Source organism: Dermatophagoides farinae, chromosome 1 (genome assembly GCF_024713945.1).
Source record: "Dermatophagoides farinae isolate YC_2012a chromosome 1, ASM2471394v1, whole genome shotgun sequence".
NCBI classification, from domain to species: Eukaryota; Metazoa; Arthropoda; class Arachnida; order Sarcoptiformes; family Pyroglyphidae; genus Dermatophagoides; species Dermatophagoides farinae.
The window spans coordinates 4,230,077-4,257,072 of NC_134677.1; the positions used below are offsets into that span (position 1 = coordinate 4,230,077).

Sequence of the window (26,996 nt, forward strand, 5' to 3'; positions counted from 1 at the left end):
TTACTAATGTGACATTGGATAGTAACGGAATAGAAAATTTTTTTTTGTCCTAGTTATCAGGGATCTTGATCATAATTCATTCATACCGATATGATTGATTTATTCAGCTAGAATAAAGTCAAATGTTAATGGAAACCGTATTCATCCAGGCTGGTATTTATAACTAGAAATTAATTCTTTCATCAACATATGGAAGTAAAAAAAAAAGTAATTGTAAATATATTTAAAACGAAACATACATGCAACGAAAATAGTGAATAGGAAAACGAAAAGGAAAAAATACGGTATGATTTGGAATAATAGAAAAAAAGTATAGAGATAGAGATTATATAAATCAAGCTTGATTGGAATGTTCGGAGAATGTGAACTGAATTTCTTTCATCTGAATACATAGATTCAAAAAATTTATGTATATGTGTACAGTTATATGGTCATATCGGAATAGTTTTATCATTAATGATGATAGATCATTGAGCATATCAATTATTTTATTGTATGACCGGAAAAAGTTCACATAGCCAATATTCATTATATAAATGTTCTCTTTTCTTCATGAAATGGACACCATGACAATAATAATATTAGCAACAAAAAAAAAACCAAAATTATACATTACAGGGACCAAGGTCTTGCAGGTGTGGTGAAGCGGCAAATAAATATTTCACACCTTATATATTCTTATTTTGATGATTCATGACCAAATTTTTTTTTGGTATATGATTTAAACATATGAATGATGATGTTATCGGTATAGAAAAATAATAAGAATGATATATAGCAATATGAATCAACAGAAAAAAAATATGAAACAAAAACTTATGTCATGAATTTATGAGAATTAAAAAAATGAACCACTATCAAATACTAACGGAGTCATGATCTCGTCAAATGAGAAAGAGATGAAAAAAACAATTAAAGATTAGTCGGTATTCATCTACATATTGGCTGTACATATACAATTAGATAGCGAAAGAGAACTATACTTACGGAAAAATTAACGATATGAATTTGAAAATCATCACTATACTGACCACTATTATCATCACCATCATCTTGGCCACGTTGATTTTCATGATGATGATTGTAAGGCACCAAAAGTGCCGCTAAAGTGGCCTTTTGGCCATCAAAACATTGATGATGATGATTATGATTAATCGTTTGTTGATGAATTTTATTATTATTATCGGAATTAAAATTATGATTTGAAACCAACAACGATGTTGTTGGCGCTAATGTTGAAATAGTTGATGATTCTCTGGGATTTGTAGCAGTCGTTGATGATGATGATGATGATGGTGATGATTCACGCCAGATTTGAGTGCGTTTTATGCACCAATCAAATAAATCGGAAAATTTTAATTTCGAAATTTTCGTTCGAATTATGAATTATCACTTGTGAAGAATTTTTAACAACAGAAAAAAATAGAGTTGAAGCTTGAATGACACTAATTCTTTTATTTTTTTTTTTACTCCAACAAAATTTTAATTGATTGACTCAACAACTCAAAAAATAATGAATGAAAAAAATTCATTTCGTAATGGTTTTAGATGCTTGATGGTATATATTCGAATAACAATCGTTAGGATACTGATCAGGATACTTTATGCACAAATAAACAGAAAATGGGATAGAAATACATAAAATTGAACCAGATCACAAAATTTTCGAAATGAAAAATTCTCCTATCTCCGAAATTGATTGGTTGTAATAAAAATAAAAAAAAGGTTTACTGTTATTATCATCAACATCATCAACATACAGTCACAATCTATGACCAAAAAAAAGGATTGTATAAAGAAAAATAACTGGACAATAAATTTTTCCACATACTCTGCAAGTATAGAATCATGGGTGATAATAGAAAAAGAATCAAAAAAAAAGAAGAATAATAAAAGTATTTGTTGTTGTATGCGCACACTAGAATCGATCGGGTCGCCAAAAGTGTATGGTCTGTGGTCGATGGTTGGTGGACGGGTTTAAACGGTGATGATGATGATGATGATGATTACTGTCATCAACCGATTTGGTTCAAAATGAAAAATTGTGTGTATTATTTATGATGATGTCAATCGCGCATACACTTACATAAATATTAAACATAAATAACGATAACGATATCTATCTATCTATCTAGATATCCCGTAAAAAAACGATCACTGTTCAAATGTATATAGTAGTATAGTAGTAAAGATACAGCCTAATTGAACTTTTTTTTTCTTCTTTCTCACTTTTTATATCTTTTACTATTTTTTCACTATCAAAGCAATAATGTTACAGATTTTTCGGACCCAAACAAATATATGTTGCAGATAAATTCTACTTTCAATTAGTTGACAATGTTTATTACCGTTAATGTTTGCATGTATGTGTGCGTGTTTGTGTTCAAATGTATTCAAATGTTATATAAATTCAACAAACAAATATATGAGGTATCAGTAAAGAAAAAACTCATAAAACTAAAACATTAAACAGAGAAAAATTCAAATAAACCAAACCACCTTTGTTGGTGTTGACATTCATTCTTTGCTTTTTTCAATATTATTATTCACACCAAACAACACATATAATCATCAAAATGCTTAATTTTAACTAACCGATCCGATTGACCATTTGAAAGAAATTGTTTCATTATTTTTTTGGCGCCTGTCCATAATGAATGTAACGGCTTTTTTCAACCAAAAAAAATAAAAGTTTTCTATTCCAAAGTTTCAACTCAACTTGACCATCATTTTGGTCACTATATCTGTGTGTTTACGGTTATGTGTGGTTCTAAATACAGCAAAAAAACAAGCAATGTTTAGTTACACGTTATAGTTCTGGATCAAAAAAAACTTGACATAAATTGAGCGAAAACGAACAAACTGAGATAATTGAGGATGAAGAACAAAAAATGGTAACTTTTTTTCTCAACCCATTTTGACGCGGCCGACAATCCAGAAAAATAAGGATCGAATGGACAACAAGATTGAGAAATAGAGAAAAATTTCAAAACAATGACGTTTTAGTTTTTGTTTCTGGTAGCTGCTGCTGCTGCTGCTTGATTGATGTTTGATCGGCTGAACATTGTTTTTTTGGTTTGTGTGTGTGTGTGTGTGCAATTGATTTTCGATAACGACAATGATGATGGTGATGGTCAACGATATGATGTGTTATCAAACATCACACCCCTCTGAAGAAAAAAAAATATGCCATTTATATAATTGGCACTTGCAACATCACCAAGAAAGAATTTTTCTTTTGTATGTTCTTGCTTCATAAGCCTGAATTTGACAACTTCGCCTTATTACGATGATTATTTACAGAAAAAAAATAGTTTCTTGAATGATAAAACTCAGACATTAGCGAACCAGACAAAATATTTAGCTTAAAAAAAATTGGTAAAGACAACAAAGAATTTGAAAAAAATGAGAAAAGAAATGATACGATAAAAGACGACGAAAGGAAATGAAATCAATATATTTGCAAGAAATAGTACAACAGAATCAAAAATAATAATCAATAATGTATGAATAGTACCTAAATCTACAGATTTTACAGCAATAATTTTGGATGATGATGATGATGATTTGATAATAATTAAAGTTGAAAATGTTGATTATTTTACATTATCGAAACTTTTTTCCACCATATATATAGTGGTACATCCGTTAACGATATATTCTCGGTTCTATAGGTTTAGGGTCAGAAAGAATTACCATCGTTAACAGAAATATCACTGTATATAATAATCGTATTAATTTAAAAACAATTCATCCTGTTAAATTTATTTATTCTGAAATAAATCGAAAAGGGATTTTTATTTCTTAAAGTTTAGCTTGTTTCTAGACAACAATTTCCGGCTCTTCTTTTTTTTGCTATCTTAAATTCATATATACTATTCTCTTCTCAGATAGTATCACTAAATTTTATCATATATCTGATGATGGAATCAAATTTTTTTTTTTGTCTGTGTTGTTCAACTTTTTTTTCTATTCTAATCTTTTTTTTCAAACTATATTATTGAATGTCGAACAGGGGAAAAAAATTTGCATTTTTTTCCATTGGTGTTCATCAAAAAAAAAAGAAAACTGAAATCTTACACAATAATAATAATTTAATTTGGTACCCAATGAATGATTTTAACATTTTCTAAATTTCAATTTCAGAATTTTTATTTTGAAAAGAACATTCCATCATTGTTATTATTATTGTCAAGAACAACCGAATATCGTTGAATGACAAACAAAGAAGACAAAAAAAAATAATAAAAATATTCGGATGCTCATGATATACTAGGAAGACTTTTTATTCTTGCCTTGGTTGAAAGGAAAAAAATCAAGATCAAATTTCAATGCTGATGATGATGATGATGATTAAATCTTTTTCTTCTACATTCAAAATTCAAAAAGAAACGAGACGAATTTTTTTTATAATTCATCAGTAATATTTCTTTTGAAAGAAAAATTTCTCGCTTCACTTGGCAATAATCTTCTTTTTTTCTCCTGAATATCTCCATCAAGTATTTTCATGATTGAGCCATTTTCTTTGTATCTTTCAATCGATTTTTATCTGTTTTCATTTTTCATTCATTTTTTTGTGTTGGTAAAAAAACCAGATCATTTGCGGAAATGGTGTGAAAAAAATGGAAAAAATTTGGCCGAATAAAGTGAGAAACAAATTTCAAGTGAATAAATTGTTTAGTCAATCAATACAAATGATTCAATTGATTACAATGATGGTAATGATTATCATGAAAATTGATCATCAAAAAGTTCATTTACCTGAATGATATACGACACGTTGCCAAAACCTCAAACCCAGAGATATTTTCCTAGATGTGCCTGTTTATAAACTTATTCAAATGTGAACGAAAAAAAATGACAAATCAGCATATAGAAATTGAATTCTAAAACATCAACTGTTTCACTATTGTGGAAATCAGGAAAATGAATAAATAAACAAACTGACAGACAAACTGAATAAATATAAACAAAAATGATTGGATAGAATCCATAAGACAATCAAAAATCATTCATTTATTTTTAAGAGTACCAGAAAAAAATATGAAATGAATGGGTAAAAAAAAATTGTCTCCTTCAAACAAAAAAAATGAATTCATCACCATTTTATTCTGAAAATTGTGTGTGTTTTGCCAATTTTTTCGCTTTTCGGTTTAGTCATGCACACATACACACAGAATAATCATTTCTTTTATTGGTTTAAACTATCATCATCATCATCAGTTTATTTAAACTAAAAATAGAAAAATATATAGCATTTGCATGGAAATCAATTTTTTAAAAAAATGACCAGAAAAAATTTTAAAGTTCGACAACAATGTAAATGATCGATTTTTTTGCCATCCATGGTTAACCTATTAACTGGACACAATAACAACACCAATAGAGAGATAGTTTTATATATATATATATTTACTATAAAATAGTAAAGAAAATTCATATCTTGTGTGAAATCAGATCAATGAACAATTGAAATCAAGATCTTATTCTGCTTTTCTTTTCTGCTAAACATGGTATTTTTCGATGAAAAAAAACTCAATCAATCATTGCAGAATGTATTTTTTTTTTTTTTTGTGAAAAAAATATAAGCAAATAGAAAAAAAAGAATCATAGAATCGAACGTGGACAACCAAAATTTTACGTATCATTGAATCTGGATCGCGAATGACGATTAATGATTAATATATATAAGAAACAAAAAATAACCGCTTATATCTCTTATAAGATCTAAACTTTTTGTCTATTTTTTTTTATTCTATGCTGTTGTGTTAATGGTGAAAGGCCATTTTTCAATCATCGTTTATACACATTTTTCAAAATGATAAAATTGATAAATGACATTTTTTCATCACAACTTTATTTTGATTCATTCTTTCAAAGCTGGACAGAATTTTTCTAATCTAACATAAATTCAATTGGATCTGACTGCCATCTTTTGGCTATTATTGAAAAAAAGTTAAAAAAATAAAAATTGAACTTACCGTTAAAGCAGAACCAGATTTATCATCTAGTGATCCATCTTCTGTGAAAAAAAAATTTAAAAAAAAATGAAGAAGATTCAATGATTTGAATGAGAATATTTAAGAAATTGACAAACAACACTCATAAGATATGAAATAATAATTGAAAGTCACAGAAAAAAAAATGACAGACACAAGTGAAAAAGTAATCAATAATAAGAATAATGATTATGATGATGATAATCATGAAACAACTTGTTATGATAGCAAATATATATATATTGAGAGACACATACAATTGAATTCTTTCATATACAAAACCATAGCTGTTGCTGTCGTAATTGTGAAAAGTGACGTCAACGTTTAAAGTTGGAATGATGATGACGACGATGATGATGTTACTGATTTGATGTGTGTGTATATATGATTCTATCGAGATTAATGAAAGAGACAATCAACAAGAAGAATCCGAATACATAAAGAGAAAAAAAAATAATGTTCATATGATTCTTTCAAACATTTCAATTTTGCAATGACAATGTCAAGTTCATCTTCGAACACATATATTCACACACACACACACACACAAATTGTTTATCCTAAAATCGCCATTATAAGACGCGTCTTATACAAAAAAAAGTTGATAAATAGTCTTATTTATAATAGTTACTTCATGGGGAAAAAAAATATCTGCATTGCAATAATTGCATCTTATAGTTGCGATTTCAGGATAATTTGAAACTAAATACAAACAAAAGAATTTGTGTTCCATTTAGTCAATGTAATGAATAAAATCGATTCTATTCATTACAAATCGAACATTTAATCTTTATTATTGTAATTCCTATTTTACTATTGTTTTTATTAATCTCTTACACTATATCGTTGATCATGTGGTTATTGTTGACCACAACGGACATTTATCTAATATCCAAGACAGACGTTTGAACATTTATTTATAAATTTAAGATTCTCATTTTCGATTAGTAAAAAAAAAAGAGAAAAAAAATTGAATGCGCTTGCGAAAACGTCAAATTGCATTTGATTGCAATTATATTATATATCGTAGGTGTGTCAAATCGATATCATCAAATGATTGACTTGGCGTGACCATCGATCGAAACAAATGAATGAGAAAAAAAAATACTTTATTAAATCGATCCATTACATTTGGTTTGTGTGTCAGTAACCAAAATCCTTTGCAACATAAACTAAAGATAAATTCTGTTAATGTTTTTCAAACAGAATACTTTTTGTTATTATTTTCTTTTGTTTATTGACACGAAACCTTAGAAAAATACAAAAATTCTTAGACAAGCAATCCATATTGGAAAATATTATTTTTATTAGATATTTTAATATTCATACACGGACATAGGCAATCAATCTGATTGGTTTTCTTCTTTATGATCATAGACATATATAGGTACTGTTTCAAGACTGGGTGATTTGGAAATTTGTATATTCGATATACGCGAATAAAGGCTATAAACAAAAGTGAACATAATAAAAAAATCGAGCTGTTGTTTTTTGTAGCTTATAAAAAAAAAAATATAAACACACAAAAACAACAACAACAAAAAAAACATGTGAATAAAATCATAAGTCAAAATTAAGCAACAACAAAATGAATTTACAAGTGAACAGATTAATGGGACAAATTATTATAAATGACAACCGTAATCAAAATCAACATCGAACAGGAAAGTTCAATCATTCATTCAATTTGGATCAATAAAAAAAATCTAGTTCATAAATAAGTGAAAAAGTGGTAGATACAAATTGACTTTAAATTCAATGAGGCGAAAATGGTTCAGTTTACCTAAATGTTTCATGATCATCATTCATTGGTTTCATTCAAAAAAAAAACTTACTATTTCGTTTAAATGTTGGTGATGAATCGCTTCGCCTAAGCGAACACTTCGATTCTAACTGTTCGTTTGACGATGATTGTTGAAACATTTTTGTTCTTTTTATTTGGTTTGTTTGTTGATTTGTCTATATTTGTAGTCTGAACCATCAAATTTTGTTTTTTTTATTGTCAATATAATATTAATATTGATGATGATGATGACACAGACACGAATATATTATTAATATGATTACAATTAAAAAAAAAATTTCCAATGTTTGGCACATACAAACACAGAATTGTTATCAATGATACAATAGTGATGATGATGTAGTATTAGTAATAACTGGATCAAATTACCAACGAATAAACAAGAATTTGAAATAATAAAAAAAACACAATAATAAGTACATTAATTGAAATATATATATTGCAACAGAGTGAAACAGCAACAAGAAGAATTATGAAAATCTAAGGAACAAATGCACTTGGAATTGGAAATGAACATACAAACCAAACAAGACGCACCAATAAATGATTTTTTTTTGAATCAAAAAGGATAATAATTTTCAAAGCCAATACAAAGCTAACATTGACATAGACATTGAATTGTTTGGCTTTCTTTCTTCTCCTTTTTCTTATTTCATGTTCGTTACATGGATTAACATTATAAATTTTTGAAGAATATGATTTAAAATCGCACACACACATACATATGAACACAATCAAATTAGATGACAAGAATAATTTACTATTCTTCCGAATACATTGCATAGTTGTCGTCGTCGTCGTCGTCGTTGTTGTTGTGCATTGTTCAGTTGTTCAAAGTACGACAAAGTACATAAATACATGCATCCGATTACTATGAATTCATTCATTGGATGGATTTAACCCTAAAGTCGTTTTGTTCATTGAATATTTTTGCAACTACATATACATTGTGATTCTGAGCGATACAAGCAACCAAATTAGACAAAGCAATCGAACCGTGAGACAACTTTTAGTGACTGGAGAGAAAAAAAATAGAAGAGAGGACAAAGTGGATTAATAAATAAATATACCACAAGCGGGAAAGAACTTAAACATACTCACGATAGAATATGTGATCATATCGAGATTATACAATAACGAAACTGAAATATCTTCGACAACAACAAAAAAAAAACACCCACACATACACACAAGAGAGAATAAACAGAATTAGATTCTATGATTTCGTCGCAAATACTGAGATGCCAACAACGGAACAAAAATCCATATTCCATATACACAACGAAATATATGTTGTTGAATGGGGATGAAAAAAAAATAGAATGTTAAATATATCAAATCAAATCAAATATATAAGAATCTTACACACATTTACAATTTAGATAAATGACAAGCATCAAGATTGAAGCTGGAAAAAAAAACTTTTTGGCATCAGAATTTTAATTCATTTCATCAAAGAAAAAGTTTTTCTTGACAAACATAAATGAAACTGAATAATGGTTATATGGTGGTATAATGTGTGTTTGTGTGTGTGTGTGTAATGATGATGAATTTTTTTTCTCTTGTAAAAAATAATAATTTAAACATAACGGGATTTAACTACATAACTTTTATTTGGCATTTTTTTTTGTTTCGGCTTTATTTTGTATTTGATCATCATCAACATCATATACTATACCTAATATTAAATGAAAATATGATCACCATCATCATCATAATCGACGAATCAAGATGCTATGTGATTGATATGATCATTTTTTTCGTGCCGTTGTCATTCGAAATGAATGCCTGATGAATGTATGGGTCGTATGTGTATAAATACACACACACACACACACACACACCAACGTATCAAACAAGAGAATTTACAAAAAAAAATAAACAAAAAAAGAACAACGGCAATGACAACATGGATTATAAAGAATCGAGATTATGATTCAAGATAAAAAAAATGTTATAAAAAAATAACTATAAATCAATCAGAAGATTATGGTTAATCCAAGTAATGAAACATACTGCAGAAAAAAAAAGGAAAACATTGCTTCTCCATGTGGAGAGATATAAAATTCAGCCATGATTCAAATGGGTCAAAGCTTTAGAATGAAAATAGTCTGATTGATAATGATGATAATTCGAATAAATATATGATGGAGATAGGGAAAAAATCATCAATTTCATTACATTTACTATATTGACAATATTGTCGTCGCCGTTTATATGTATATAACTCTTTTATTTCGAATGAATGAATGGAAAAAGAGAAAAAAAGACAAGTTTTTTTTTACTAAGATTCATTAGATGTGAAAGAATTGGCTGTCTTAGATGAAAATTCTGGATGATAACCGTCTTTGTGGTCATTATTAGATGGAAATTCTCATTCCTTCATCATATATACATACGAAACATTCGAAACTACTTGGCATAGAAATTGATAGTTGCAAATTGTCGGCAATAGTGGGTAAAAATTTGGAAAATTTATCAAACACCAGAAAAAAAGGCAAAAACACACAACTACCAATAGACACTGAATTAATTAATAATGGCAAGAATGGAATGAAAATTGTCTGTCACCATCAATCGAATCGCAAAAAAAATCATCACTATACCATTTTATAATGCTACAATGAAATTGGAGATTCATCCAAAACGATTCGATTAGAATAAATAATTCTTAATCGATCAGAATCGATTTAGAATTGAAATTGATCATCATTTTATTATGGTGATGTTGATGATTATATCATCGAAATCAAACAAATGGAAAATAAAAAAAAGGGAGCATTTAATTAACAAAATAAAATATCGCAATAAATAATTCCATGATTGTGTTTTCATGAATTCCTTTGAATATAGTAAGACTACGAAGAGAAAAAAAACATCGAATCAATTTACTAAAACGACTAAGTTTATATAATATATCATACGACGAGAATGAATGGGAAATGTTTGCTTCTTGCTTGACAGAAGAATAATTTTGGTCTCTGGTATTTTTCTGGTTAACCGTTTTGGCAATATGATGAATTTCCAGATCAGATTATGAATATAATGTGTATGCGCGTATGTCGTTTCAGGTTGAAGTAAATTCTATAAAATGAATAATACAATAAAAATTCTTTGGATGCCATAGACATACACGCACACACTTACCTAAACAAAACATTTTGAGGTCGGATTATTCTATTTTCATTGTAATTTGTTTCGAACACAAATAATCACAGCAGTGAATGTTTTGATTATTTTTAAATTTCAGTTTTCCCAGAAATTACTGCAGTTCAATCTGTTCAGATAGCCAGGCATTATTTTTGATATCAAAATTCATGAAAAGAGACCACAGATGTAAAACTATTGGCCATAATTAATTATAATGTGAATGAGTATGAGAAAAGTTTTTGGAATCGAATCCATTTTGATTACTAAACAAATAATCAAACAGAAAGTTTGGACTATGAATCGATTTGGCATCGAAAAAAAGTGATGATATTCAATTCATTGTTATTCGATGATGTTCATATCAAATCGTACTTAAAGTGATGAATTAATTTGATTATATCATCATACATTCTCAAACTATTCGATTCTAGTGGATATATGATAAATAAACATGTAACTATGAATGGCCAACTTTAATACTATAAATGACGAAAATTGTCTAAACATAAACAAAAGTTCAGAACAATTCTATTTCACTAAATACTTGAGTCATTCATGGATTGTTATTTGTTTTGATCAATTTAATTCAATAATATCATGACCGGTTCTCGGTTCAAGATATTTTTTCATTTCGATGAATTTGCTGAAAAATTTTAACAAAATACAAAGATTTGCCTGACATCTATTGGCCAAATGAATCACTAAAATTCAGGTCACATTGTTTATGAAATGTAAATTCATTTTCACACATGTTATTAAAATTTCACGATTCTTGTTTTGGAAATTTTCTTTAGAATTATTTTTTACTTGTTTTTTATCATTTTATTTTTTCAATGTTCATTATCTGACCTGTGAAATGCAAGTGGCCGAAGTGAATGATATTAAAACCTATAATCTTAGCCAGGGGAAAACAATTCCTGAATGGCTTTCTGATCGAAAGAGACGTCTGCTGCTCAAGAAGAATGTCGATCTTCGACGGCGAATTCAATTGATACAAGATTTCGATATGCCCATCGTTAGCAATACAGTGAATATCTCACCGGATGGACAATATATTATAGCATCGGGCGTTTACAAGCCAAGGATACGCTGTTTCGACGTTGAACAATTGGCAATGAAATTCGAAAGATGTTTGGATTCTGAAGTGATCAAATGCATTGTTCTGTCTGAAGATTATGGAAAATTATTATTATTAGAAGCTGATCGATGGATTGAAGTTCATTCACAAGCGGGATTCTATTTTAGAACACGCCTACCGAAATTTGGTCGTGATCTTGCTTACAATTATGCTACCTGTGATGCTTTATTTGTTGGCAATAGTTCGGAGATATATCGACTTAATCTGAGTGTGGGCACATTTTTAAAACCATTCGAAACGAATTGTTTGGCATTGAATGCGATATCAATAAATCCCGAACATAATCTAATTGTTGTTGGCTCGCAAGAAGGTTTTGTCGAAGCTTGGGACCCACGAGTTCGAGAAAGAGTCGGCACATTAGATTGTGCTTTGGAAAGTCTACGAAATGATCCGAATAAAGTAAGCAAAATCCCATCAATTACTTCGATCAAATATCGCGATGGTCTAACGATGGGCGTTGGAACGTCTAATGGTCAGATATTACTATACGATATTCGTGCTAATAAACCATTCTTAAATAAAGATCACATGTATGGCCTACCGATCAAGACCATTGAATTTCTCGATGGTCCTTTGAATCTAGTTGCAACACTTGATTCTAAAATAATCAAACTATGGAATCGAAATGATGGTACACCATTCACAGCTATTCAAGCTGACAATGACCTCAACATGTTAGCAGCCTATCCGGATTCGGGCATGATGTTCGTAGCGAATGAATCACCAAAAATTTTAACCTATTACATACCGGCTGTTGGACCTGCACCAAAATGGTGTTCATTTTTGGACCGTATAACCGAAGAATTAGAAGAATCAACCGAGAATGTCATTTATGATGATTATAAATTCGTTACAGAAAATGAATTAGAAGAACTTGGCCTTAGCGATTTGATCGGTACAAATCTATTGCGGGCTTATATGCATGGATTTTTTATCGATATGCGGTTATATCGTAAAGCTTTGGAAATATCCAAGCCATTTGTTTATGAAGAATATCGCAAACAAAAAATTAAAGAAAAAATCGACTCAGAACGCATTGATCGTGTACAGATAACCGATGAATTGCCGAAAGTGAATCGTTCATTAGCGGAAAAATTAATTATAGCTGAAAAGGAACATGAAGAGAAAAAGAAACAAAATAAGACTGTTAAATACAAACCTAATCCGTTGAAAGATAATCGATTCTCGGCCTTATTTGAAGATCCAAATTTCGAAATTGATGAAACAAGTGATGAATTTCGTCTTTTGAATCCAGTATTATCACGATTAACCAAAAACGATTCAAAAAAATCAACTAGTGTCGATAATGATGATGAACAAACCAAACCAATCTATGCCGATATATTTGAAGAAGATGATGTTCTCAATGATAGTATTTCATCGGATTCGGATGAAGATTTAATGTTTGGCAGAAAAAATGATGAAGAAGAAGATAACGAAGATGAACTAAAAAATGAACACAAAAATTTTTCAAATACTGATGATGATGATGATGATAATTATGTAGATGATAACAGACACGATTTGGAGAAAAATAAACTACAAAAACGAACAGTGAAAACAAAATTATATCATCTAAAATCTGGTAAGACGTATGATGATCTCTATAGCCACACTAAGAATGATAAAAATCCAAACCACCATAATGATGGTAATGATCAACAAGTTGAACGTCAAACATTTGAACAACGATTGAAATTGGTGGAAAAAGAGAATAAAAATAACCGATTGTTACAAGGTAGTAGTGGTGGTGGCGGTATCAATGGGAATCGTATCATGACTTTTGTACCGAAACAACAACGAAAAACAAAAACAGATGAAGAACAAAATGTTAACAACAATCGCCAAATTGAACATAGAAAACAGCGAAAAAAATTGGTGAGAAAAACTACGGGATTAAAATTCAATAAGAATGTTTTTGGATAAGAAAAATAAAAAAATAAAAATTTCTAATACGCCGATCCATATCCAAATAACAAATAAGTTTTTGAACCATTGATGATTGTGTTTGTATTAAAATGGAAAAATTGTAATTTTATCTCACAAATAAAATGTTTTTTTCGTTGAAATTTTTTTTTCTTGCAATTGTTCCAATATTGTTTTGCCGGTTGATAATGATGGTAGTTTCTGGGAAAAAAAATTGATTGTTTTTTTTTTATTTAACGTCGTGATGTGATGAAATGATTTTTTCCCTCTATATATTCGATCCAATATATTTCAAGTAATAGATTAAATTTTTTCGTTTTTTTTCTCTCTCATTCAATTGCAATCACGCGTGATGAAATATTCGATTATTACATTACATTATTATCTATGGCGAACATAGATTCTAATCACCTTCTACAAGTTTTTTTTTATTTATTTGTTTAGCTAGTTGAAACAACAAGATTGAAAATTGAATCTATGAAGATTTCTAGATCGATCGATACAAGAAAAATTTAGTTCCGGTATACAGAAAAAAAATTAACAACAACAACAAGTATTTGCACTGAATTAAATGATAATTACAATCATATTTGTTGTATGAAATTAATTAACTTTGTTGTTGGCTGATAATTATTATGATTAGAATTAATTATGATGAAACACTATGGCAGTGATGTTGAACAAACAATGAATGATGACAGCAGTCATTTCGAATATGATGAAAAGAAAAAATTGATTGTCTATTTTGATTTAGGTAAAAAATATTGGTCATCATTATTGTTGATTTGATTCAATTGATGATAATATTGTTGATTTTCTATGTTTATATGGTTATCACCACCATAAAGAGTTTATTTTAACCTGCAGTTTAGTTGTGTTTCTTTGTCAATAATAATGAATTCGAATGAATTCCATTTATACCGTTTTATATTCGAATGTTTGTTCGTTTATCGGTTCGATACGGTTATCTCACTGGATGGATTCATTCGTCCTGTTTTTCATGATGATTAACTTGATTTAGATTTAATTTTTTTCTTTTTTTTTATATAAATCAAACTCGGTCATGATAATGATGGACTGAGCTGAGATGAAATTTTTTCGATGTCATGTATTTTATTTGAGCGAAAGTTATTTTTAAGTCTAACCTATGGCCATCATCATTGTTGAACAACTAAACAACAATGATGATCTTTGTGCCATTCTTGTTGTTGTTGTTGATTTGATTTTAATTACACATACACACAAACACACACAACACAGTTGAAGTCTAAGTCGAATCTGATCTTTTTCTACATTGTTGTTGAATAATTTTCTGTCAAAAGTCAGCAAGATATAAGAAAAAAAAAGAGAAAATTGGATTCAGTTCAAATTTTATTTGAAAGGCTTTTTCATTCGATTTTCATTTCTATTGTCCATCATCATCATCATCATCATCATCATCATCATCATCATCATCATCATCATGGAATCCGAAAAAATAGCATAGATACAAAACTGATGAATAATGAATGAGTGAAAGTCGCTATATGAAGAAATATACTTAAATTTAGATCATTGAAAACATCACAGAATATACTATGGTAGAGTATGATTGTTCTTTTGGTTTTTTTCATCTATCGAATTAGATTTTTCATGAATCAACAAGTGTCCTTTTGTTTTGGCAATCATAATATTGTCATTTTATTTATGTTCATCATTTTAACCTGAAAACTTAATCAATTGGTTCATCATTACCGAATAAAGTAATGACATAATTTTGTTCGTAATTATCACTTTGTTTATCGAATAAAATAATTGAAAATAAGAGTATCGTATTTACTTGCTAAAAAGTGGTGGAATTTTCGAATCAAATTGATTCAAGATTTGACAGAAGAACGCATACAAAAGTATCAGAAAAATTGTTTGCATCGTATGAATTTGTTGACATAAAAAAAGCGCGCGCGTCTTTTTTGACCTAGGCGACCATTTCAACTTAACAGGCTTCAAAGCATGTTTTTCTTTTCGCGTCAAAAAAATGAATAGCTTGATGAAGCTTCGCGAAAAATCCTGGTAATTTTTGAGCCAATTTTCTGAAAATTCCTATAAATCCATTCATAAAAATTAAAATATTTTGATTGTCGCAAAAATGTTTGTTTTCATTGCATTTGCCTTGTGTATATTTATTATTGTTACAATTGTATCATATTATTATCAACATTATTATTCACAAAAAAATCGTTGCCGAACAAGATGCTTCAAGACGACCATCGTCCGTCAATCAAATCAAAACAGTATGAATTCATCACCATTTAATGGTAATGACAATAAAATTATAAAATGCCCTTTTTAAAAATTATTAAATATTCTTTCAGATTCACTAGTTTCTTCACCTTGCAATGCTAGTTTTTCAGGAATTGGCATTTCAGCACAAGTTGATGATAATCTCATTCGTAATCGTTTTCGATTCAGAAATTCACAATTGAATTATATTTCTCCGAATTCAATTTATGGATATGTGCCACACAAAAGTGGTAACAGTATCAAAAATGAAAAACCTAAAGCCACCAGACAGTTTACGGTGAAACTATCACCATTCCCAACTGGAGCTATATCACCAAACACTTTTACTAACCGATTGCCTATTGTAAAATCTGAACACAATGACGATTCGATGAAATCTGGTCATAATGCGGGAGAATCAATGAATGAGCATTTAGATATTGTTTCGAATACAAATGAAACATCGCCCATACGGGTTACAAATTGGGGTACTTCTAACAACAAAAAACGACCGATGATTTTCGTGGATGATCATGAAAATATGTTGAGTAAGAAATCTCGAAATCGTGAAGATGATTCTGATATAGAAGTGGATGAAGATGATAATATAGAACCCGATTCTCGAGTTTCACCAACACAATCATCAATAACGAGCACGAATAAAAATGATAAAACATTAAAACGAAGTACAAATGTTTTGGATAATGAAAATCAATTTATAATACCTAAGAAACGTGTTCGTAACAATGAAATATTAAGTTCATACAGTTCAACTAATTCTAACTTACAAAATCAATTGGCTGTCAACAAACGAAAATTTTCACCTGAAACACAATTTTCATCATTATCAAATAATAATGTTATGCGTAAAGCGAAAAAACTAAGTCATATTGAAGAATTGGAATTAATGACATCACAAGTGAAACCGTCTTCAATTAGTGTATTTTCTGCCGTGGCCGATTCTGCAAATGAAATCAGTGACAAGAAAAATACAGATTCTAAAAAGATCATCATTCTGGATGATGATGACGGGGAAGAAAGTAACAGTGATGACATATTGACTACTGAAATTGAAATTGAAAGTGATGACACTAAAGAACCAGATCCTGTAATTGAATTGAATTCAGAAGATGATGATGCTGTTGAATCATCGGCTGTAACCGAAACGGTAAAAAATTTTGTTCCAAACAATGATGAACGTTTATATCCGATACCAACTTATGTATTCTCAATCAAAGATCATGAACATGATAAGAAAAAGAATAAAAACCGCTTAAATCGTTTTATGGCAGCATTACAACAAGCAAATCAAGAATTGGATGATAATTCTGATCAAACATCAAATACATCAAAGCAATTATTAACATCAACATCTTCTGCATTTCAACCAATTGAACCATTAACTAATTCAACGATAACAACTACTATTGAAGCATTGAAAAGCTCAGTTGAACCGGAAAAAACATCTAACGATTTATCTGCGATTGCAGGTAATGAACTTTTGCGAAATGTTCCAATTATTCCAAATAATTTACTTAAGTTCAGTTTAACCACAGCAACTAAACCATCAATTCCGTCATTTTCAACAGCGGTAACAACAACCACTTCGGCTACAGATATTAAATCTTTAAAAAATGATGCGAATGTTTCATTTTCAATAATTTTACCGGCGGTTACCAAGCCAAATGATACCAAATCATCATCAGGATTTAAATTTGGCGTAACCGATTCTGATTCAGGTAGCACGAATAAATCATCGATTGCAACGGACTCATCGTCAGAAGTTAAAGCCAAAACAAATGAAAGTAATGCAACTAATTTCTCATTTGGCAGTTCAACATTTCAATCGAATTTATCGAATGTATCAGCTACGACAACTGCCCCAGTATCATCTAGCCAATTCAATGTAACAAATTCAACAAATACGACAACTTTTGCTTTGCCTTCAACTACTCTATCTGATAATTTGACTAGTTCAACATTTACATTCAAATCATCTCCGATTAATACGCCAACCAGTACATCAAATGTTGCTGTAAATATACCAAGTAAACCGCTGACATTTACAGCTGAAACTTCAAATCCCGGCACTCTTAGCCAAACGAATGTCAATTCATCGATATTTGGTTCAATGCAATCATCGAATCAGTCCAAAAGTACAATCAGTCCCTCATCTAATGATAACGAAAATAAACCATCACCGGTTATCATAAGTAATACTGATAATAATATGACCATTCGCAATGTTAACAATTCATCTTCGATATTTAATTTTGGTGGAAAAACAGGCCAGAATTCAATGGTCTCATCATTTATGCCATCATCGACTACAAATGTGGTTCCACCGTCTTTGTCGTTTTCGAATTCAACATTTCAATTTTCGACATTAAATCAATCATCTCATAATGCACAACGGCCTGCCATAACGACAAATCCTATGTTAGTTTCAATACCATCCACATCATCGACAATGTCTAGTGTGAATACAATGTTCAATTATGGAACATCATCAACACCGATTGGTAAATTTAATTTTGGCATAAATAATAATAATCAACAACAACAACAACAACAGCAGATGAATACATCGGCATTTTCATTTAATACACCCACATCGAATAAATCGATTCAGCCACCATCATCGACAACAGCAGGATTCAATTTTGCAAGCCCTTCAGTGTCGAAAATCTTCTCATTTACATCGCAAACAGCCAATAATAATAACGAAAACAATAATAATGCTAGGAATAATACATTGTTTCAAAATTCATTGGCCAAAAGTTCATCGAACATGTTTGCTATCGGATCATCATCGATGTTAAAACCAACACCATCAAGTGGAAATAATACGGGATTCGATTTTACATCAACCAACATTAATCCGAGCAGTAATAATGGTTTTAATTTCAATGTTTCAAATACATCAACATCATCGCAGCCGAACAAATTTACATTTTCTGCAAATCTATCATAAGTACAAACACAATCTTCATCATAATCTGGAGTACCAACAACAGTATCATCAACGTTCCCGTTTGGTGGTGTGAATAATTCATCTTTGATTTTTCAATTTAGATCCAAATAACTGAGCAGCAATTTATGACAAAGAAGTACTGCAATACTCATTATATTCAAATGAATGTTTTATACGAAATATATCAATGAAATATAATATATTCGATCCCATTGTCATCAAACGAAGACAATATAGTATGGCTTATAGAAAAAATCACTTCAACTTTTTAAGTTAACCACAAATATTTTTTTTTCATTTAATTTTATTATCGTATCAGATATACAATAGGAATTTTTTGTGTGTTTGTAAATGATCAAATGATGAATGTGTTATTTTAATCCGCTAATAATTAATTTGAAATCATATAATAATAATAAATTTACTAAAAAACAAAAGAAAAAGATTTGTAATATTGCAAATGGGAGTGTATTCGAGGAATAAAAATGTAAGGTAATACTTGTAGAGATGGGTGTGTCGGTGTTCCAGAAGATTCCAGTTGTTGTATAATGGAATAGGATTTTTACATAAAATGAATGAGAGGAGAGAGAGAGAGATAGAGATCCAAATAAGCGAGAAAGTGAGAATTACATAAATTCGAAATTATTAATAAATGATGATGATCCTATACAAATTCGTTCCATTTATGTTTGGGCAAAAGAGGCAGGTGACAAATAATGTTCATATATCAAATATCAATGGATAGATAGTGTAATTGTATTTCATGTTTATAATTTAATGATGATTGATAAGAGGAGCCCTGACGTTGATGAATGATTGAATGAATTTTGGTATTTGAGATTGCCTGTAATGTCTAAAGACATTTGAATAATTATCAAATAATGGGGAATAAATATTTTCCAGTGATGAATTTATCACTGTAAATGTTCTATATATGAATTTTATGCGGATGATGATGATGATTATGAGCATCGAGAATATGATGAATACATCAATAAATTAAAAACATGTTGTAGAGAAAATTACGTCCAATATTTTCAAACCAGAAGAATTTTCAATTATTTATGAATTGATTGATAAAGGAATTTATTGACAGTCTCTATGTTTGGTTGAATTTAATCAGATTTTTGTGTCACTTTGAAGAAATTGAAATGTATAAACAATAATACAATGATGAGACCATTGACTTATTCATTAGAAATAGGCCTATTAAGAAAATGAAGTAGAGTGGCCCTCTGATTAATTCTATTTACTCGCCATAGTTGATATCACGAAGCAACATCAGCAGTGGTTTTAATTGTAGCCGACATTGAATTGGCAGCAACTGCAGCAGCATGTAAATGCGCTTTGATATGTTCCTCAAATTCCGTTGGTGAATGACATACCTGGCTACATAAAGTACATTTCAATGGTTTATTTGACCAATCATCAATTGCCTGATCGGAACGAAATGAATGGTTTTCCATTTCCTCTTCATCATCAGCTTTTTCGTTTTCATTATCAACTCGTTGATTAAATGCGGAATTATTAATTCGACTAGTATTATCATTATTGAGATCGATTTCCGGTTCGCAGACCAGTTCTTTAGATTCATTGCCATAGCTTTTGTTTTCATTATTACCTTCATCATTTTTTCCACTGTGATTTAAAAGTATTTTATCAGAGTTTTCAGCCAATTCTACAGGAATCTGTGTCGATGGAGACCGTTGCTGTTGTTGTTGTTGCTGTTGATGTTGACTTGACATCATTTTCATCAACATCATTTGCTGTAATGCCAATTGACTTGCTTCGGGATTAGCTGCGGCTATATTAAAACATTAAGATTAAATTTGATTCGTAATAATGAAAAAACTTACAGTTAAGAAAATGAGGATTTAAAAATCTAAGGAAGAGATCGGGATCGTGATTCTGGTGATTACTCGAGGTGGTCATTTCAGTTGGAGAAATAGCCATCGTTAGTGATGGAGGTGTTGCTGTTGATGCAGCTGTTGATACTGGTGGTAGAGATGATGGAATTTCAGTCGATTTTTTTCGTTGATAATGTTCGGCCATTGATGAAGAATTATTTTGGACAATATTTTCACATAATTTTAAATTCGGTAGATCGATCGACATTCGTCGACCACGTCTTGATGGATTACTATGAGTATAGATATGTGTACCCATATGAACCTAAAGAATTGGATTTGTATGAATAATCGATGACCATTATGAAGATTTTCAAAATAAAATAAAAATTACCTTTAGATTTCCTTTAGTCGTAAATGCTCGTCCACAAACTTGGCATTTGAAAGGTTTGTCACCGGTATGTGTCCTCATATGAATCTATTTACAAATATAATATTTAGATTTTCAATAAAAAAAAATAAATGTCTTGAAATTACCTGTAAAGCCGAACCACTAGAAAATGGTTTATTACAAATGTTACACATGTGTTTATTCGATGATGATGATGATGAACGAGGTGTTGTGTTATTACTCGATTCGGTGGCAGGTGATTCAGTATTACGAAATTTATCTGAATCCATTGAATTACCATTAGGCGTATGTGGACTTGCCACACGGCTACTGCTATTTGAATTATTTGAAGATGTAGACACATTGTTTTGATGATGTTGAATATTCATTTGTTTGCCAATTATTTTGGTTATGCTATTACTGGTAAGAAAATTTCCTAATGTTGTATTATCGGATGGTGATATTGTTGAATATAATTCTTGAGGTAAATCACGGATTTTATGTGTTAACATATGTTGTTTCATATTTCCTTTCGTAGAGAATCCACGATCACAAACTTCACATTTGAATGGCCTTTTTCAAACAAACATATTGAAATTTTTTTTTATTGAAATTTATTTGAAGGTAGAGTGAAAATCTAACCTACCTTTCTTTTGTATGAGAACGATAATGAATTTCCAATGCGCTGAAACAAGCAAACGTTTTCAAACAAATTCGACAAGTAGTGTTTGGCCTTCCTGTAGGATGATAAGGCAAACCAGCGAACGGTGTCGTTGGATATGGGTTGGTTGTGTCATCGTTCGTTTTAGATGATTGCTCATCATTGATATCAGTCGTGGGAGTTGAATCGTGTGTAATCTTATGTCCATTTTTGCTCGAATGATATCGGTGTGATTGTGGGCTTATTTCTGCAGTTGATTTTATAACATGATGTTCCAAAGCACTCAACGTATTCTCCTCATTTTTCTTTTCTTTGTCATCAATTTTTTTCTTTTTTATTGGTGATACAAGTGGTTCCTCTTCAATTTCAGTAGTGTCACTGATAGATCGAACATCATCTACGGTTGTCGAGACTTTGTTTGGTCTATCGTCATCAGTATCGGTTTTTCTTTTGTCTTTTGATGTATCTGAATCAGTAGTAGCCAAATCATCATCTTTTTCTGCCAGATCGACATTGGAACATTCATTTGATGAAATTCGCGGAAAATTAGCAGCATTAAAAAGATGAAGCGGTAAGGAATTAGAATTTTGATTTAAATGTTTAGCTGCCATCTCCGAAAGAAAATTAGGGGAAAATAAACCAGGTGCGGCTCCTGGTGGTAGTGATGGAAATGGACCATTGAAACCAACAGGTAAAAATGAACGAGGAAAATTCATATGGCTATTTTTTAATTCATTCAACATTTCAGGCGTAATGTCTGGAGCATTTGATCCGTTCGGGTCGATAGAATGCAAGCGAATATGTTGCTGTAAAACCTAAGAAATTCATAAATTGATTTTAGATTGATAGAAAAAATCCAAAGTGTAAATACGAACCAGGGCATTGGTGAATTGTTTATGACAAATAGGACATTGATGAAGCATACGCAATGGAGGTTTAACTCGATGTACACCCATATGTGTTTTAAGATTTCCTTTGGTAGTGAATGCTCTTCCACAAATCTTACATTTGAATGGTCTTTCACCTGTATGTGTACGATAATGCATTTGTAATGCACTTTTACAGCTCAACACACGTTGACAAATAATACATTGATTGGGATCTTGTAGTTTATGTTCGATATTATCAACCAATTGTTGTAATTTAACCGTTTCCGATGCTTTCTGCACTTCCATCAATGTTTCCCATGTGCTATCAGTACTACCTGGTTTAGGTAATAGATTTTGATATAAAATCGGATCTTTAGAAGCTTCTTCTACTAGATCAGATTCGCTCATACTGTCAGACATTCGTGGAAATTGCGCGACGGATGAATTATTTGCAGCCAATGAAGCAGGTAAAGAGACCGAATTGGAAAATCCATTTGCATCCATGTTCAATGGTAATCCCATTAATCCTTGCAATGAAGTTTTCGATGATATTAAACCTATGGTCATGATGAATGAATGAATGAATTCAAAAAATAAATTTATAAACTTACCATATGGAATGCCAAATTCATCTTCATACAATTCATCATCATCATCATCATTCAGATCATCCATATCATCGATTTCATTCACATCATGATGATCATCAATTTCACCTCTACTATTTTCATCTTCTATTTTCATTGATTCATTAATTGGTTCATTATTATCTTGATTATTATTTTCACTATTATCATTTTCATGATGATCTTTGCTTTTTTTCTTTTTATTTTTATCATTTTCAGATGATGGTTCACGTCGTTGGCTGTCGCCATCATCTGTATCCAGATCTGTATCCGAACTATCAAATGTTGTTTGATCTGATTTACATTTTTGATTCTTTTTATTTTGTTTTGATTGTTCTTCCTGTTTTTCATCATCCGAATGATGACTACTAATATCGGAATGGTCACTTTTGATGGAATCTTTAATATCATTATCATCGTCATTATTGTCGTCATCAGCATCATCATCGTCAATATTATTACCATCATCATCAACAACATCATCATCATCATCGTCATCATCATCATCATCATCATCGTCAATATTATTACCATCATCATCATCATTATCATTCACACGGGATTCATTGCCATTTTTATAGAAATTCGCAAAGTCAAATAGACTTTTTGGTTTTGATTTAGCTTTATCACTATTATTTGAGGATTTATTAATAATGGCATCATCATTTGCATATGGAATCAATGTAGAGCTGAATATCGCTGGAATGTGTAAAGTATTTGATTGTGAATATGAGGATGATGATGTGGGAGGTGGTGGCGGTGGTGGTGGTGGTGATTGGGAATTTGATGGTGGTTCTAATGGTGGATGAAATTTATCCAAATGTTCAGGTACCGGATGAGGATTCATCTTTACATGTGGATATTTAGCTTTATGACGTTGAAAATGAACTTTTAAATTTCCTTTGGTCGTAAAGCGATTGCCACAAACATTACACTTAAATGGACGTTCACCAGTATGTGATCGAATATGTATTTGTAATGCTGAATCACTACCGAAAACTTTTCCACAAAATTTACATCGATGTCTATTGGCCGGATCTTCTTTACCATCTTTGCCTTTACGAAAATTAAGTAGTTCATTATTATCTGTGGTTGAAAGACCATTTAGAAGAAATGAACCGCCAGACATTGTATTCTGTAATGCTTGTTCGGTATGTTTTTGCAACAATTCCAATGTATTTGGCTCGTTAAATGATGCTGGTTCAGATGAATCAACTTTAGGTGGGCTCATCATTGGAGGTAATGGTGCATCCGGATTCGTATCCTTTAGATCAAGTAACGATGAAATGAGTTTACGGGTTGGATTTGAATTCGTAATCGATTCACTTTCACGATCACTTTTGGGTGATGATGAAGATGATGGCTGACATTGTCGATGTGTACTATTATCGAGATCACTTTTTTCATCATAATCTTGATCTAATGTTGGTACTTTAGTTTTAGGCTCTATCGTCGTTGATGATGATTCGATATGAGTATCTTTTTTTATTAAATTTTGATTTGATGATGATGATGTACGAGATATGTGTTTCGAATTATGATGATAATTATGAACCGGTGATTTTTTCTTTTGAATATCATTATCATTTAATTGATCTGATGAGACTGACCGATTATTATTCATAGTTAATGATGATGATGATGATGGTGGTGGTGGTAATGTTGATTGTGATTGTGAGGACTGATGTTGTGCTGCAGCCGCAGCAGCAATCAATGGAAATGGTGGAATCGGTGATGACGTGCTTGGATGTTGTTGTTGTTGAAGTTGATGCATTTGTTGTAACATATGAAATAACATCATCTGTTGTGTAAACAAAGCTGCTTGTTGTTGTTGCTGTTCCCTGGTCGATGATGAATCATTCCGTTCTGATTGTGATGATGGAATTGGTCCACCGGTAAATAACGGTGTTAATGATTCTAAAAAAGCATTCATATCAGGCATTGAAGTAGCAAAGGATGATGGTGCCGTTGTTGTCGTTGATGGAATCGGTGATGTCATCATCAATTCATTAGCGATTGGCCAATGTCCTGATAATACGTTCAATGGGCTTGTGGCTCGTTGTTGATTAACTGTGGATGAGTTTTCCATGGCGACAGCAGCAGCAGCCGCAGCTGCCAAACTTTCGATTGCCATTATTTTATTTAGATTCTGTTGCTGCTCATCCGATAATGATTGATGCTGATGTTGAAGTAAGGGATGTGTATGATGAGGAAGTAATTGTGGATGCGGATGTGAATGATGACGAGGATGATGTTGAAAGAGTGATGTTGTATCCGAATCATGTAAACCAGTGTCATTTAATAGTAATTTATCATCACCGGTATTGTTATTATTATTATTGTTGCTGCTGATGTTGTTACGTGAAACCGACGACGACGATGATGATCCATGATGATCAATAATTGTTCTTGCCGTCGTTGTCGTTGTTGTTGAAGGTAATTTTTTCTTACTTTTGCATGATTTTTTATGACTAATCAATGCTGCCAATGTAGCATATGAACCACCGCATTTATCGCATAAATTCTTTCCGGTCGGTGCTATATGAGATTTCATTGTCGTTGACAATAGAGGAACTGGTTGAAACAAAAAAAAAATATAAACAAATTATCAATAAATGAGACAAAAATCCAATCAAATACAATGCAAATTACAACCATAAACCTGTTTTTTTAAGTTAGTGGAAAAATTTATAAAAATATCTCTTGCTAAATCAACTAAGATTCTATAAAATTGATCGAAGACAACAACGGATTTGTTCTCATTGAATAAATAAGAGCTGAACATCAAAAACATAAACACGTAAGCATACATAGGAAAAAATACATAAAAACTTTCAATCGAACAGAATCGGTATTAACGAGCAATCAACAACAAGAAAGTAGAAAAACAAATTTTTTTAAAAAAAAGACAACTGTAAATTGGTCTGTCTATTTGAATACAATCTAGTTTAATGAAGATGATGATAGTAGAATTAATAGTTGAGCTAAAATCGGTTAAAATACATCAAATTAGTGTTTCAAGTTTTTTCCAAATTCGTCATCATCAGTTATACCTTCTTCTCTCTCTTTCTAGTTACTATTAAGATGTTAAATAGTACTAATCTCAATAAATGAGAAAAAAAGAATGGAGAAAAATAAAGTGGAATCTTTCTAATTTATCGTATATAGAAATTAGACAATATTCAATGTGGAATAATGAAAAAAGGGTTGCATTTTGATATAAGTTTATATATATTTTTCTTTAATACCTATAATGCATTGAACGATTGTTGGTGGAAATAAAATCCAAGGCTTATATGATGTGTGTGTGTGTGTGTGTAACGTTTGAAACATTGGACAATCATGATGATTA

The 26,996-nt window shown here is 30.6% G+C and overlaps 4 protein-coding genes across 7 annotated transcripts in view; 2 read left to right on the forward strand and 2 right to left on the reverse strand.

The window, feature by feature from the left end:
* LOC124491970 (uncharacterized) overlaps positions 1-8,586 on the reverse strand; it is a 37,563-nt gene extending 28,977 nt beyond the window's left edge. The window contains exons 1-3 of one of the 3 annotated variants that reach the window (XM_075735335.1): positions 8,323-8,586; positions 7,835-8,158; positions 5,982-6,022 (exon numbers count right to left, since the gene is read on the reverse strand). In XM_075735335.1, coding sequence (XP_075591450.1) covers positions 5,982-6,022; positions 7,835-7,922 — 129 coding nt within the window. In that variant the 5' untranslated portion in view covers positions 7,923-8,158; positions 8,323-8,586. Of the gene's footprint in view, positions 1-987; positions 1,770-2,499; positions 2,519-5,981; positions 6,023-6,256; positions 6,303-7,834; positions 8,159-8,322 lie in introns of those variants that run through there. The other 2 variants (XM_075735338.1, XM_075735337.1) reach the window with 2 other exon arrangements.
* Positions 8,587-11,683: 3,097 nt separating this feature from the next.
* l(2)34Fd (nucleolar protein 10 lethal (2) 34Fd) lies at positions 11,684-14,160 on the forward strand. The gene has a single exon (XM_047056251.2). The coding sequence runs from the start codon at positions 11,810-11,812 to the stop codon at positions 14,015-14,017; it is 2,208 nt and encodes a 735-aa protein (XP_046912207.2). The 5' UTR covers positions 11,684-11,809; the 3' UTR covers positions 14,018-14,160.
* A 1,841-nt stretch (positions 14,161-16,001) lies between these two features.
* LOC124492743 (uncharacterized) lies at positions 16,002-19,693 on the forward strand. 2 transcript variants are annotated; one of them, XM_047055724.2, is made up of 3 exons: positions 16,013-16,311; positions 16,369-17,766; positions 17,833-19,693. In XM_047055724.2, the coding sequence occupies exons 1-3, from the start codon at positions 16,143-16,145 to the stop codon at positions 19,248-19,250; spliced, it is 2,985 nt and encodes a 994-aa protein (XP_046911680.1). In that variant the 5' UTR covers positions 16,013-16,142; the 3' UTR covers positions 19,251-19,693. The 2 variants fall into 2 exon arrangements, with proteins under 2 accessions (XP_046911679.1, XP_046911680.1); XM_047055723.2 differs by having other exon boundaries at positions 16,002-16,311; positions 16,369-19,693.
* Positions 18,596-26,996, reverse strand: part of LOC124491756 (uncharacterized) — a 70,058-nt gene continuing 61,657 nt past the window's right edge. The window contains exons 4-10 of the mRNA XM_075735164.1: positions 23,630-26,218; positions 23,025-23,575; positions 22,135-22,964; positions 21,635-22,061; positions 21,492-21,575; positions 21,107-21,422; positions 18,596-21,054 (exon numbers count right to left, since the gene is read on the reverse strand). Of these exons, the coding sequence (XP_075591279.1) occupies positions 20,519-21,054; positions 21,107-21,422; positions 21,492-21,575; positions 21,635-22,061; positions 22,135-22,964; positions 23,025-23,575; positions 23,630-26,218 (5,333 nt within the window). The 3' untranslated portion in view covers positions 18,596-20,518. The remainder of the gene's footprint in view (positions 21,055-21,106; positions 21,423-21,491; positions 21,576-21,634; positions 22,062-22,134; positions 22,965-23,024; positions 23,576-23,629; positions 26,219-26,996) is intronic.